Consider the following 14,094-nt stretch of genomic DNA (forward strand, 5'->3'; position numbering starts at 1 on the left):
CAACAGTAACCTTCCACTTTACATCGGTAGTTCGTCCATTTCCTGGTTCAACATGACAAAGCCATGCGCATAAAGAAATGGTTTCCCCAGTTTGGTGTGGAAGAAGTTAACTGGCCTGCACAGAGGCCTGACCTCAACCCCACCCAGCACCTCTGGGATGAACCGGAACACGGCCCGAGAGCGTTGGACCTCTAATGATGCTCTAATGAAGCTGAATGGGAGCAAATACCTACAGCAGCTTCAACATCTGGTGGAAGGCCTTCCCCCGCAAGAGATGAGATGTCCAACAATCACACATGACGGTGTCCACATACGTTACTTGACATGCAGTGTATTGTCTCTATTTTCTAGTTATCCATGGGAACAGGGCCAATATACCCAAAAACAAGATGGAACACGCGAGATCAATCACAGCTGATTTTTTTTAAAGCGTTGATATGTTTTAGGAGGGGTTTCCCCTCAGGAGTCGACTAAAACACACTTGAAAATCAGTATGAAAATCAGTAACCAGAGTCTGGTTTTACAGCTGTATGCAGATGCAAATGTCATCCAGTGACCCCTGCAGTCATCAGGCCTGTAGCCCTGCACCATCAGTTACTCTCGGCGCTGCACTCCCACCTCCCTCCACCGCAGGAGCCCTCGCCCTCGCCGTGCTCTGTAATGGACCAAGAGTGCTGCAAACAGCTCACCAAACGACCCTGAAAACTACTTCAACACTGAAAGCTTTTCGACCTCGGAAGCTTGCAAAGGCAATCTAATTTCCTTGTGATGGGGCGCAGTAAAAACTATTAAGGCTTGTAATAAACTAGTATAAACAATTCTTATTTGCCATGCACTATTAACTCAGTCTAATTGTGAGTGCTGATAGGCTCGGCTGGGTTATAGCAAGGAGGAGAGCCCTGCGGTACAGAAGCTTTTAATGAAGAGACCATCTGGCGCCCCCCCCCACCCGCCTTCTCTCCGGCACCCTGGGGCCCTACCACCGAGATGAGCCATCATATAGGCAGGAGATAACACGAACAGGGTTTTAGGAGGGAAACATCTTCGGAGTGCTCCAGGTTTTCCAAATGGGCTCATGTCAGTTGCAGATTTAAAGATTTCAAAAAATTTATATATAAATATATATGACGGCCGCAAATGTGTACAAATGAGAACATGCGGGCCGAGTCTCTCATGTGGGTTTGAAATCTAAAAGCCTTTGGACAGGGTTGATGTGTTAACACACCTGTGTATCAACCTCTGCCGTCAGCGGGGTGTTGGTGTGTCAGCCCTCTTCAGTTAAAAGCTTTTTAACATTCAAACCCACGCAGCTGCCTGACCTGCTTCTGCCACCGGGATGCACTTGCAGTTATAATATTTCTTTTCGTCCTTTACACTTTGCAGAGTCGCAGGCGTAACCCCAGTTGTAATGATTTTTTTATGCATTCATTTGGTTCAATGACCATGTGGATCTCAGTGGACAGATAAAACCGCACAAGCTCTTTGGGCTCATTTTGAGTAAGTGATTTTCTGGCTCATGCACAAACAAGGGGTGTTTGTTTAGGGGCTAAATTTCAGCCTATATCCTGCAATTTTCCCGTCATTGCGGATGGTTGTAGCTGCAAGAGTCGGACTCAGATGTTGCACTGTGTGTTTTCTTGTCTTGAGTGTTCTGACAAAAAAAAAAAAAAGATGACTGATCAACATTCAATAGATGCACTCGCTTGGGTTGACACAAGCACAAGTTAAAAGTTACACGGCTCTCGAGAAAAACACGGTGGCGCTTGTGGAGAGGCACTGGCGCTGCTGGAGTTTTCAAGAAGAGGAGGAACACTGGAGGGAATGAGAGTCCTTATTTGACAAAGCTCACTAGTTATACCACAATTTTGTCTGCTGGAATTTTGGAGATGACAGAAAAGAAGTGGACGGAAACCTCTTGAATTTTCAGGTGTGTTTGCTTTGCCCTGTTTGTCTTGGAGAACAGTATGTGATTCAACTTTCAGTGGAGCCACGTTCCCTGTGGCTCCACTGAGCATTTTGGCATCGACAAACCGTATTTTCTGATGCAGGTTAGTTTGTTCTGCATGTAATTTTAAGGAGGCAGAATTGCGCATTGACGGGCCGTCTGCGGCCTGAGTGAAACAGCTGAGTAAAAAGTACAATATTTGTCTTCAACATTTAGCGGAGTAAAAATCTGAAGTATCATAGAAGGGAATTACTCAAGTAAAACACAAGTACTGAAAAATTGTGTTTAGAGTAAATGTAGTCAGTTAGTTTCCAGCACCGATGTGTGTCCTAATGCCAGAGAGTGTTAGGGTTGGTCGGGGTTTCCGGACTGCAGGGACACAAACGTGGATGTTCTTACATTTGGCGGCGCTGCTGCTGGAGGAGGGGGCGTGTGTGTTGTTGCTCCTGCTGGACGCTCTGCTGCTCTTCATCCTCAGAGCCGCCGTGGAGGAGGAAGAGGAGGAGGAGGAGGACGACGGACGGGCCCGTTTGACGGGGCTGGGATCCGCCAGGACCGAGGAGGGGACACGCTGGTAGTCAAAAACCCTGCAAAAATACACGGATACAAGTCTTAAACACACACACGCACACAGTGCAGACAAAGCCCCATAATGCACCACTGTCCCAGGGTCTGCCATGTTTCTGCAGCAACATGCTGCTTGTTTGTGTCCGGACCGTTTTATTTCTGTAATGAAGTGCATTGTAATTTATGTCATGTACAGATTGAATCTGTACATGACACATGACAGATCTGTACATGTTCAGTTGGTGGTTGAGTCTGTGAAGTTATTTATATAAAGAAATGAAATCAACGTTTTAAAATGAATCAATTGATGAAGAAATTTTTAAAAAAGTACTTTTGCTTCTCAGAACTACAATGATCATTAAAACTGACATTTTCTTTACTTTTGAATGTTGAATGCATAAAATAAATGTTGTTGCCTGAATGACTCACTTTTTTCTCTTACTTTTTTTTTCTTTTAGGGTTGGATGACCAAAATCCAGTGTCAACTCTGGATCCAGTGTGATATTTATTTCTTCTTAAAGAACAAGTCTGGTGATACTTTTCTTATTCTCAACAACTCCCCAAAAAAGACTACAACTGACAGTGTGTTAGTCCGTCTCTCCACAATTTCAGACATTCCGACCCCGCCTGCAGCTCTCAGCTCCGAGGCCCATTGGTTCCTACTGTAGACGTCACAAATATATACAAATATATAGTTTAATGTTTAAAAAAAGGCTGGGTAATTTTCTAAAACAGCCGCTCACTGTAGTTGTTATCAAACAAACAGGAGGAGACAGTGAATTTGTTGGGGACTATTTTCAGTGGCGAATTAATCCACATTTAGTGCTGTAGTGAGTATTTGGGGCAGCAGGAAGGTGTGTGTGTGTGTGTGTGTGTGTGTGTGGGAGTCAAAATAAACTACAGTGTGTGTGTGTTCATGGTGATGAAGGAACATGTCACCCAGTGCAACAGTGTGACTCACTGATGTGTTTTTTTGGAGACAATGGAGCTCAATGGTCAAGGCTGGATTACAAAGCAGGCAGCTGCACATAGGCCCCAAAAGCCCCAGGTTGACTACACATCAAATAGGTCTACGTTACTGGATTAATCACAACTTTAATCAAATGCACCACTGAAGTACAATATCAACTACAACGGGTCTTCCATCCTCCATCTTGTGGCCCCGGGTCTTGCAGAGGGACGCTGTGTCAAAATCTGGTTTTAAGAGCTTCATTTTTTTAGCTTATATTGTGGTCAAAGTTGTGTTTTAGCAAATTGTTCCCATTTTTTTTCCGTGTGTCAAGCAATTAACAGACAGAAAACTTTGGGCAAGGTCGTATTATTCAACCCCTAAAACTGTGATACTGCAACCAACAATCATTTTCATGATCAATACATGTGACAATTATTTTCTGTAATAGCTGACTGACTGTTCAGCCTGTAAAATTTCAGAAAAGAGTGAAAAATGCCCGTCGATACTCCCTAATGTTGTCTGACCAACAGTCCAAGAAAACCCAAAAATACTGAGTTTACTATCATAGAAAACCAGCAAAATATTAAAATTCGAAAGCTGGTACCTGTGAATTTTATCCTTTTTTGACTTCAACAATGAATCAATTGTCAAAATTGTCGATACTGATCTTTTTGTTATTTGACTAATAGATTAATCAACTGATCATTGTGGTTCCAGAGTACTGGTCGGTTCCTGGTTGGTTTGGTTTGGTTTGAAATAATGAAACTGTCATGTATAGTGGTGGTCGACAACAAACTTCTGCCCTTGGGCCCCATAGGAGGTTAATCCAGCCACGTCTACCGCCCAGAGGAATAAGATTTACCCGTCTCTGGATTCAGACAGGACTTGTTAGTAGGGTACATTGGTTGGTTTGGCTCTGCACGTAGGATTTATAAAATATTGCCAGACTTATCCCTAACCCTAAAAAACTGTCAACCTTCTAGGAACTGAATTTTTGTCTTTAAATGGGAGACGAGTCCCAACAGTGACCATGTGAAGTTTTTTGGCCCAATACCACAAAATTTGCTTCAAGGGGGCTTTTCGATCTGCACAGCACACAACACCCTCCGTCCTTTAAAATACCCCCAGTTTGATGTGAGTTGACAAGAACTTCCTTCACATCTTAAATTTGGTCACATCTGATGACATCAAAAGTCCTGTAAATACTTGTTATTATCCACCAGGAAATTTGGTTTGCAGCCGGGCGTTGAATGCTCAGAGCGAACCAATGAAAATCACAGGATCAAAAATGTATTGTAAAAAAAAGTTAATTACGTAGAAGAAGAAGCTGTTAGTTCAGCCCCCGTGGTACCGAACGGTTGGGTGTACCCATAACGTAATGAATTATCAAACACCCCCCCGCACATTGTCGGCGGGTATCAGGTGTGTGTCAGGAGAGATGCCTGCTTGTCGGAAGATGAATGAGAGAGAGGGACCGTAGGATGAATGATGACCTGTCTGCTCACGCCGCTCTTTAGTATTCAGGCCTCTGGGTCGACTGTAATTGGGTCACGTTCGTGCCGCAGCTATTTATTTTCATTTTAAACTTCCACCCCCATTAGTTTGATTGGCACGTTCAACCTTTAGCTGGAGGAAGACGACGCAGCAGCGTGATAGTTGTTAGAGCTGAAGGCGTTCTATTAAACCCACTTTCCATCTACCTGCTTCGACTGCATCTCCTACGTTTCCCAGAATGCCTCTCGGCTAGCCTCAGCAGAGAGGCGCGGACGTGCAGCTGTATGTTTTAAGCGCTATGAAGAGAGAAAATTAACGGTAGAGAATGATGACACCGCGGCTATGTTTTTCATGCGAGTGCCAAGTAACACCAAGTCTGAGATGATGGATATAAAAAAAATCAACAGCGATCGATTTTCTCATTTAAAGTTGTTCATTTGGTTCAGTGTAACTAACACAGACTTTATGATCTAAATCTGAAAAAATATGAATCAGACTTAAATACAAAGGCAAAACCTTTTGAAAATGTTTTTTTATGTATTAGCAAGCAATGGTGTAAAGTATATTTATTATATTTTTAGTCAAATGCTATACTTTTAAAGTCTAATTTTGAGGTACTGGTACTTTAGTGAGCGTCTCCATTTTCTATTCATTTAGACTTATACTCCACCACACTTCAGGGAGGAATATCGTACTTTTTACTCCACCGCTGTTATTTTAAAGCTTTAGTTACTTTGCAGATTCATGTTATTAAAACAAATTATTATCAACGATTTAGTTAGGAGCTACCTGGCAGAATATAAAATTAGCTCCGCCTTAACCAGCATCAATGTTTTTGGACTTTTTACTCAAGTCAAATGTTGAATGCGTGACTTTTTCTTGTAGTTGAGTATTTCTACGCTGTGGTACTGCAGCGTTTGCTCAAGTAAAAGATCAGAGTGCGGCTTCCGCCACTGCTAGCGAGTCAACAGGATCGGGTACGTAAAGAGCCAGAAAACCTCCGCCAGGGCCAATGTCGAGGAACAAACAGCAGATTTCACGAGGAAAGTAAACGACCCGGATGCGGCCCAAAATGTGACGGGTTCTTCCCCGGCCCGTGGCCCATCCCTCCGCCAAGTCCAGTGCAAATCGGTTCAGTGCTTTTTGTGTGATCCCGCTGACAAATAAAGCGACAGACGCGGGTGAAAACATAACCCCCTTTGTGGAGGTAATCATCTGGTATCGATGCATTTTGAACGCGTGCGGAGCAAAACCAACACCGAAGGCCTCCCACTAACTAACTACTGTGTGTGTATCAGAGCCTGACACGTCTTATTGCTCTGAGCCCCGGAGCTCTACTGATTCCAGAAACTGTTAAAACACATCAGTGAGTCACACTGTTGCTCTGGGTGACATCTACCTTCATCACCATGAACACACACACACTGCAGTTTATTTAGACTCAGTCCCACACACACACACACACACACACACACACACACACACACACACACACACACACACACACACACACACACACACACACCGCCCTGCTGCCACAATTACTCACTACAGCACCAAGTCTGGATGAATCCCCCGTTGAAAACAGTCCCCGATAAAGTCGCTGTTTCCTCCTGTTTGTTTGGTAACAACCGCAGTGAGCAGCTGTTTTAGAAAATTACCGAGACTTTTTAAAGAACGAAACTATATACTTGTGAGGTGTTTGTTTAGAAAGATTTATGTCTACAGTAGGAGCCAATGGGCTTCGGAGCTGAGAGCCGCAGACAGAGGAGGGAAGTCAGGAAGTGTTGGACCGACCAACTGTTGGTTTGAGATTTACAGACAAGAAAAGCCTGAACGCCAGAACCCAAGGTTTCCCGGCAGAACCCAACCCGAGCATCGCACTGCCTCCGCCAGCCTGCCTTCTTCCCATAGTGCATCCGGGTGGCATTTCTTCCCCAGGTCAACGGCTCACCCAGCCGTCCACATGATGTAAACGAAAACGCGCTTCATCAGACCAGGCCACCTTCCCCCATTGCTCTACGAACCAGTTCCGACGCTCGCGGGCCCATCGCGGGCAGTGGACGGGGGTCAGCACGGGGACTCTGACCGGTCGGCGGCTACGCAGCGATCCTGGATGCACTCTGTGATCTGGAAGCTTCACGTGAAGGTTGTTCTATCGAGGCTGTCAGCGGTTCGTGCTGCGGTAGCTCTTCCGGGTGATGGGACCGTACGGGCCAGCCAGCGCGGCGCCGAGCTTCGGGCGCCCATGGGTTGATCGGCGCATGCTTAAACCTTAAAAACCTCTCTCTGCTTCGTCCACGTACCTGCTAACCTAGAAAAAGTACCCCTTAACTTTTATAAACGTACTAAAATGATCCATGAAGAAATTAATTGAGAATGAAAGCTCTGCTGCTATTATGGAGCTGCAGTTGAAAGTCAACTGAAAGTGAATTTGGTCTTAAACCAGCAGCAGCTGTTCCCTTCGAGTTACCTGCTGGAGGTGAGCGGAAACTTTCTCAAGGACAGAGCAATTTATCTTATAAAAAGGGATAACAGGCACTGATTTTCCTTTCATCAGTTAATCCCACGTAGCCTCATTTGTGTTGTTTCCCGCATCCTCTCCCTTTTTCTAACAGGGCTTCGGTGGCGCGTTGCTGCTCGCCGACGCCGACGCCGTGTTTTTTCTCCCGCGGTCGTTGCTGCCTGATAGAGTGCGTCGTGCTGCGGGTAAGAGCTGACTGACAGCTCCAATTTGATGCAGAGAGCGATAGAGGATGCGAGGAGGAGGACGACGAGCAGCCTTTCCGCTCCCTGTCAACCTCTGCTGTCTATCACAGCAGCCATCTACGGCTGGAGGAGGATTGACTGCAGGGGAAACACGAATACACTTCATCTTCGCCGTCTCACACGCACACACGCGCACAACTGAACATGCGTAAACACACACCTGCACGCACCCACTCAGTTCGTTTCAAAAGATGCTTTAGTGGCATGGAAAAATACATTTACACTTCAAAGGCCTGGGGTAATAATAACGAGGGGGCCGCGAAACACGTGATCATGTTAAGGGGGAATTTCACGTTTACACCTGAAATGAAAGTGTAAACGTGCCTCTCTGTGGGTTGGGGAGTCCGCCGTGTGCCCGGGTTTATTAAATCTGGACTCGCAGCCTAGTAAAACCAGACTGCTGGTCAGAAAATGTGGGCTCAGTTCGCATTTGTACAGAATTCAAATACACACAACTCTCAAAGTACATTTACTTTACTTTACTTCCATTGTTTGTAGCTCCACTCCGTCACATTTCAAAGGCCACATTTATCTGCCTTAGTTTTCAGATTAAGATTTTACATACAAAACCTCAGCACCCATCAGCGCCGCAGCGGGAGACGCGTGTGTCGTACGTGACGTGGCCATATCGAGCTTTAATCCCGTTCCCCGCAGCAGACGGCGAGAAGATCCGGCCTTGTGTAATTACTGGATGGAGGACTACTCCGGAGTGGGGTTTGCAGTGAGCAGGAGGAGTCTTTGTTCAGGCGTGCTTCGTGTGGTGTTCACTCTGAACGATCTGCACCGGCATCGGCAGGAGAAATCCCCCACAGCCCTGCCCAGTTCTCGTTGTCCCCACGTAGCAACTTACACTTCTAGCTATGGTGAAGCTTCGGCGCCTGCTCACGTGACCACCGCTGGTACGGCATAACCCCTTAACACAGAGGTATAAACCCAGTTTTACTCTTTACATCTCTCCCTCTCTCTTCCTGACTTTAAGTCGTTGCTGCGGTGACATGGTTTCTCTCGTGGCTGCTGATGTTTCGTCTCTTTAAGTGACTCTTTTAAGCGCTAGCTTGGTCCCTATTTGAATGGCTCTAGACTGCTCCCAGGTTGGTTTTAAGACGCCATTTTAGACTGTTTCTAGGATGTGATCTTTTTCATGACACCATTATGCCATTATATTCATGACTGACTGTTGACTGATCTGTTTGACACCGATCAGCCAAAACGTTAAAATCGGTAACTGGTTGTCATGTCGTGGCGGGTCGGTGTACGTAGTTGTCTATTGCTGAGATATTTAATCTTAACAAGCCTTTCCTGGGTCAATAAAATTAAAGATGCAACCTACTGAGACCTGCCTAAACCATGAACTTATACTGTCAAAAAAGAAATTTAAAAATAATCTAAGGATAAGTGCAAAGATGGTGGTGGAGATAGTAAAAGAAAAGCTAAAAACTCTGACAACTCTTAATTCAAAGAAGACGGGAATTTTTGTTACCGCCGGCAGGTCTGATGGAGCCTCAGAGATGTGACTTCTCCCTATGGAGATATTTTTATCTCCACCTTATACGGTTCGGGATTCTTGTTTTTTTATGTCTCTTTCTGAAGAAAACCGTGTGAACGCTGCTGCTCTGTAAGTGTCACACCAACTGTTTACCGCTGTGACAGCGACGTACGGGAGCACAGCGGAGGATTAACATACCATCAGCAACTTTTTGATTTGTGCGCTTGTATGATCAGCACACACACACACACATATTCAGACCTCCTGCTGTGTTTGTCCCTGCAGTCTCAACACATTGGGATAACGGACGAGTGTGAATGAGTGTGTTGGTCGACGGGGGCTACTGTACCTCGCTAAGCTGATAATCCGCAGCCCAGCAGATAAACGCCTATAAATATTTACAGGATGGCAGTGTTGACACGGCCGGGCGCCACGGCTTCACATCCTGTTTCACTTCATACAGAGGCTGAACAGTTACATTCACAAATTGAAGCTGTGTGATTCAAAAAAAAAAAAACCCAAACAAACGTAAAATACTCCTAATAATTCCTGCAGGCTTTTCAGAGGATGCAGTGCACGAAAAACTGGCTCAGTGGGTCAATTTTCGGTTGCATTTGGACAAACACCGCTGAGGAGCTCTGCACAAAACGAATAAGTAAATAAAAGATTCTCAATTGCAGAGGTTCATTATTTTTATGCATTTACGTTAATCTGATCGTGTTGACAGGGAGTGACTTTCTGACTTCTGAAAAGAGTTGGACAGCTCAGGATTATCACAAGTGAAGCGTGAACATCTGGAGGATTTTTAACCCTAAAGCCTCCACTGAGTTCATCGAAGGTGGCAAAGAAAAAGCATATTTCCGTGCCGTTAGTTCAAGAGGTAGCGCTCTGGCTCTCGTTGGAGTCCTGTGGACCTCAGCCAAAGGGTAGGTTTTTTTTTGTGTGTGTGTTTTACTAATGGACTGTTAAATGAAAGCAGCATTTATTTGTTACCTGAACATATTTTACAGTCACAGCTGTTGGAGCGCACAGGTGTGTATGTTTACATTGTGTTATTTTCTTTAAGACATTTCAGAATACTAATGATTTATAGTTTTTTCAGGAGTGTATATGACAGCAGATGTTATAGTTTCTGTAGTTAAAGCAGCTTATGTTAATGGTCGCTTGGCAAAAAGTGGCCTGATTGATCTATGGTTGACTTAAATGGTTGACAAAGCTGCTCTGGTCAAACAGGCCAAATTATATTATTTACCCGTGTTACTTTAATAGGCTTCATTTCAGCACCATAGTCTGTTCAAACATCCTGCCTCTCTTCACTACAAACTTATGTTTATTGGGATTTACCTGAGCCTTGTAATTGGTTTATTGATCAATTGATTTATGAAGAATCCTGAAAAGGTTTTGATGCAAACTAGAGTTCTGCAAGAAAAACCCTAACAATCACTGGCGGTTTGCAGTCCTCCTTTGATTTTTTCTGTAACCTCAAATGCTTTGACCAGTGCTTTAGCGCGGGTCAAAAATGGACAATCTGAACTTTCTGCTGGTATTTTTCTGAGGTCGATACGAATCGAGTCGAGACAGGTATGTTCTGCCTCCGGGAAATCACACTCTTACGTCCAGCACTGACAAAAGCGTTCACCTTCTCCCGGCTACACGGCTTTCATATATCACCAAACTATCTGTCGGCCATGTAAATGAAAGCATCACAGCCGTAAATCGGGGTTAAAACTCATATGAGGACTGTGCGACGACGCTCCACTTTAATCAGTACGGCGGGTGGCCGACCGACTCGAGTTTTCCCCCCGGGGCTTTCCGTAGCCGTTCGTGCTCGCTGCTGAGACGTTCAGTACTACATTCCGTACGCATCCCGTTTACTCAACTCGGCTCGGCCGTTGATGCCAGCTCTCCTACAGACTCGCCGCCCTCGACGCTTCCTGTACTTGTAGCAGCACGTACGCGGCTTCAGGGCTCTCGGATCCATTCAGGTGCCGGAGTCAGACAGTAGACTCGGTGCCTTTTAGCCTGCGGATACTACTCCTGCAGTTTGCTGAAGTTACACCAGTTTCAGTGCCTGTTAGTGTTAATAGTCGTTTAACATTTTGATTTAAAAACCTTTATCGTCTCCAGGTGGTTTCGATTTCTGCTACCGTCATTATACAACACATGTATATGAGTTGGTGGAGTTTGGTTTGTTTCCTGTAAAAATAACCAGGCAGCATCAACACAATCATCACAGTAGGTGAAGTAAAAACACCTCTTGATTTCATAAGTCAGCAGCTTTGCGTTGCCTACAGCTTCATATTTCGGGAGGATAACGCAGCGTCCTGTTTCACTTCCACTGATAACCTCTACTGCACAACGACAACTACTGGAAATTTAGAGCTCCACATCCTCCACATACCGAAGAAAAAGACACACTGGAACATCCCGGGCGCTAACGTACATCACCCGTATTTCTATGTATAGACATGGATGAAACGAAATTTGAAAAGAAGTTTCCTGTGACTAAAAAAAATCCAACATTGACCAGTAGGAGATGAGATGCAAACCAAGCTTCGCCGTGTCAAAGTCAGACACCTCGTACACCCAACCCTCCAACCCCCGACCTCACCCCTCAGAGGGTTTCTCTCTGAGGTCTCACGCTGCTTCCGTCGCTGCCGGTCAGCGAGAACAGTCACCATTTGCACAACCACAAGAGCTATGTAAAGCTAAGACAGGCTGTTTTAAGTGATTGGACAGATGACAGATGCTGTTGTTTCCCTGGTGAGGACAGCGTCGGATTCTCGGTCCTACAGTAACTGAACCACGGCCAGAGCTGCGCTGCACAAATGAATCATCCGGGCTTCACTGCCGGGGCGTGAAATGGGGGCATGTGTAAGGAAATGTGTGAGGAAGAGACAAAAAAGGATGATGCAGACGAGTGAACAGAGAGAGGGAGGGCGTGAGGATGGAAAACGAGTGGAGCATTTATCTGAGCGACTGCCGGATGCCAACACGCTCGTTTTTCATGCTGTCAGCCTCTTTCGCTCTCTCCCTGCACTCGTCTGTTGTTCTCTCTGTCCTCTGCTCCTCTCTTTCATCTTCTGTCTCTTACTCCACAGCTTCCACACAGTCCTCCTCCTCCTCCTCCTCCGCCTGTCCTCGGCTGCCCGCAGCGATCTGCGTTTCGAGCCTGTGGCGGGTCACTCGGCCGCCGCCAGCCCACTGTTGTTGGGAAGTCTTTGCATTTTAGTTATGCCTCTTTTCTCTTTTTTTTTAACCTTTATCTGGGGAAAGTCAAGTGAGCAGGTGAGGTTGCTGATTTTTCAGAATGGCTTCGTTTCGCATTCGCCACGAGCACAGAGCGATTTTTTTTTTTTCGCTGCAGACGGACGGGGACATGGCTGGAGCCGGTTCCCAATCGAACCTTGAACCGGCTCACCTGCAGAAATAGTAATTACAGTTCTCCGTTCTGGTTAGTATGCAACTGCGTTTCACAAAAGCATCTCAAGGCTAAGATGATAGCAAAATCGGTTTTACAGACAGGTTGTTTCCCGAAAGCATCGTAACTGTGGACGCTCTTCCAAAAGTTCGTAGATTAACGGGAGACTCCTGACCACTGGTGGGAGGAAGCAAAACCCACGCTTGACTTCAATTTCTCTTCATTTCTGAGTTAATTCTATTATCATGAGCACATATGTTCTTTGTTAAGTCCCGTTTGATGTATAATGAGTGGTGTTTAAATGAGAAAATAATGAAATCAAATGAAATAACACATACATAGAGATGAATTTGACAGTTGATCTGTCAGTTTCTGTCACCATCCTCCTCCTCTCCTTCTCGCCTACAGTGATATATTCACCTCCTCTGGCTGGTGCCACTTCCCTGATGGTTATTTTCAGGTTTGTATTTTCTCCTCACGTCTTGTTTGTGGTGTGCAGGTTGTTCGTCACACGTCTGTATTAAACAGAAACGATGGCAGGAAGACGCTCACAGTTTGTGACCTGCATGTTCGGGAACTGCCGCTGCTTTATTTTAGGCTCAATATGAGTTTAAGACCAACGTCTGCCTCGAGCAGCAGCTAAATCAATCCTAGTTCACGTGACTTAGACTTCAACGTGCGCTTTGTCAGACTGGCTTCCGCCCAGGAACATGAATTAAACGGGACAGCGGCAGCAAGCTGAGAGCTGCTCCCTGTTTACTGCACATTAAGCTTCATTTTCCCACTGAACGGTTCCAAGTGTTAAACAAATCTCCCGGCGACATTAGGGAGCTCTTCACGACGTGCACGTGCGCCCGCTCGGAGAAACGCACGTGGGAATTTAGGAGCGTTCGTAGAAACGATCTTAACTTCCAAGGCTGATCGTTGCTGGGAACTGGAGCCCGGGTTGGTTGTCAGAAACCGGACAGAGAAATGCACGAATGACAACCAAAATCTAAACGGGAGGCACGTTAAGTCTCAGCTAAGCTCAAGCGCCGCGTTTGCCAATATTCGTATTTTGTTGCGGGGTCGACCTGGGATCTGTTCTGCCCCTCACTGGGTGAAGGAGGGCGCACGACCTGTGACGGGTGCATTTGCGACCATGTTGGCAAATATGAACACGCCAGACCACGAATGTTTATTCTGCGATTAGCAGGATGTTCAATCCGCCGTGGTATTTTTGTTCTGGTCGCACTTGTTTTCCCAGCCCGCACCAGCTGCCGAGCGTCTCCGAGGCGGGAGGACTCTGCTCAGTGAACCCGACCGTAGTGGCCTCTCAGTGTGTGTGTGTGTGTTCCGGTTTTATCCGCAGCCTCCGAGCAGCTCAGAGAGTCCTCCTGAGTTCAGAGCGGCCGATGGGGGAGGAATTACAGGCTGAGAGAGAGGAGACGATTTAGAACCAACTCACCGCCGCTTTCACT

At 45.8% G+C, this 14,094-nt stretch overlaps 1 protein-coding gene across 2 annotated transcripts in view; it reads right to left on the minus strand.

Moving 5' to 3' along the window:
* The window catches only part of LOC120793379 (RNA-binding Raly-like protein), a 55,761-nt gene that overhangs the window by 8,692 nt on the left and 32,975 nt on the right, over positions 1–14,094 (minus strand). For both annotated transcript variants that reach the window (XM_040133391.1, XM_040133390.1), the window contains exon 4: positions 2,345–2,532. In XM_040133391.1, coding sequence (XP_039989325.1) covers positions 2,345–2,532 — 188 coding nt within the window. The remainder of the gene's footprint in view (positions 1–2,344; positions 2,533–14,094) is intronic.

Source organism: Xiphias gladius, chromosome 8, assembly GCF_016859285.1.
Source record: "Xiphias gladius isolate SHS-SW01 ecotype Sanya breed wild chromosome 8, ASM1685928v1, whole genome shotgun sequence".
NCBI lineage: Eukaryota > Metazoa > Chordata > Actinopteri > Istiophoriformes > Xiphiidae > Xiphias > Xiphias gladius.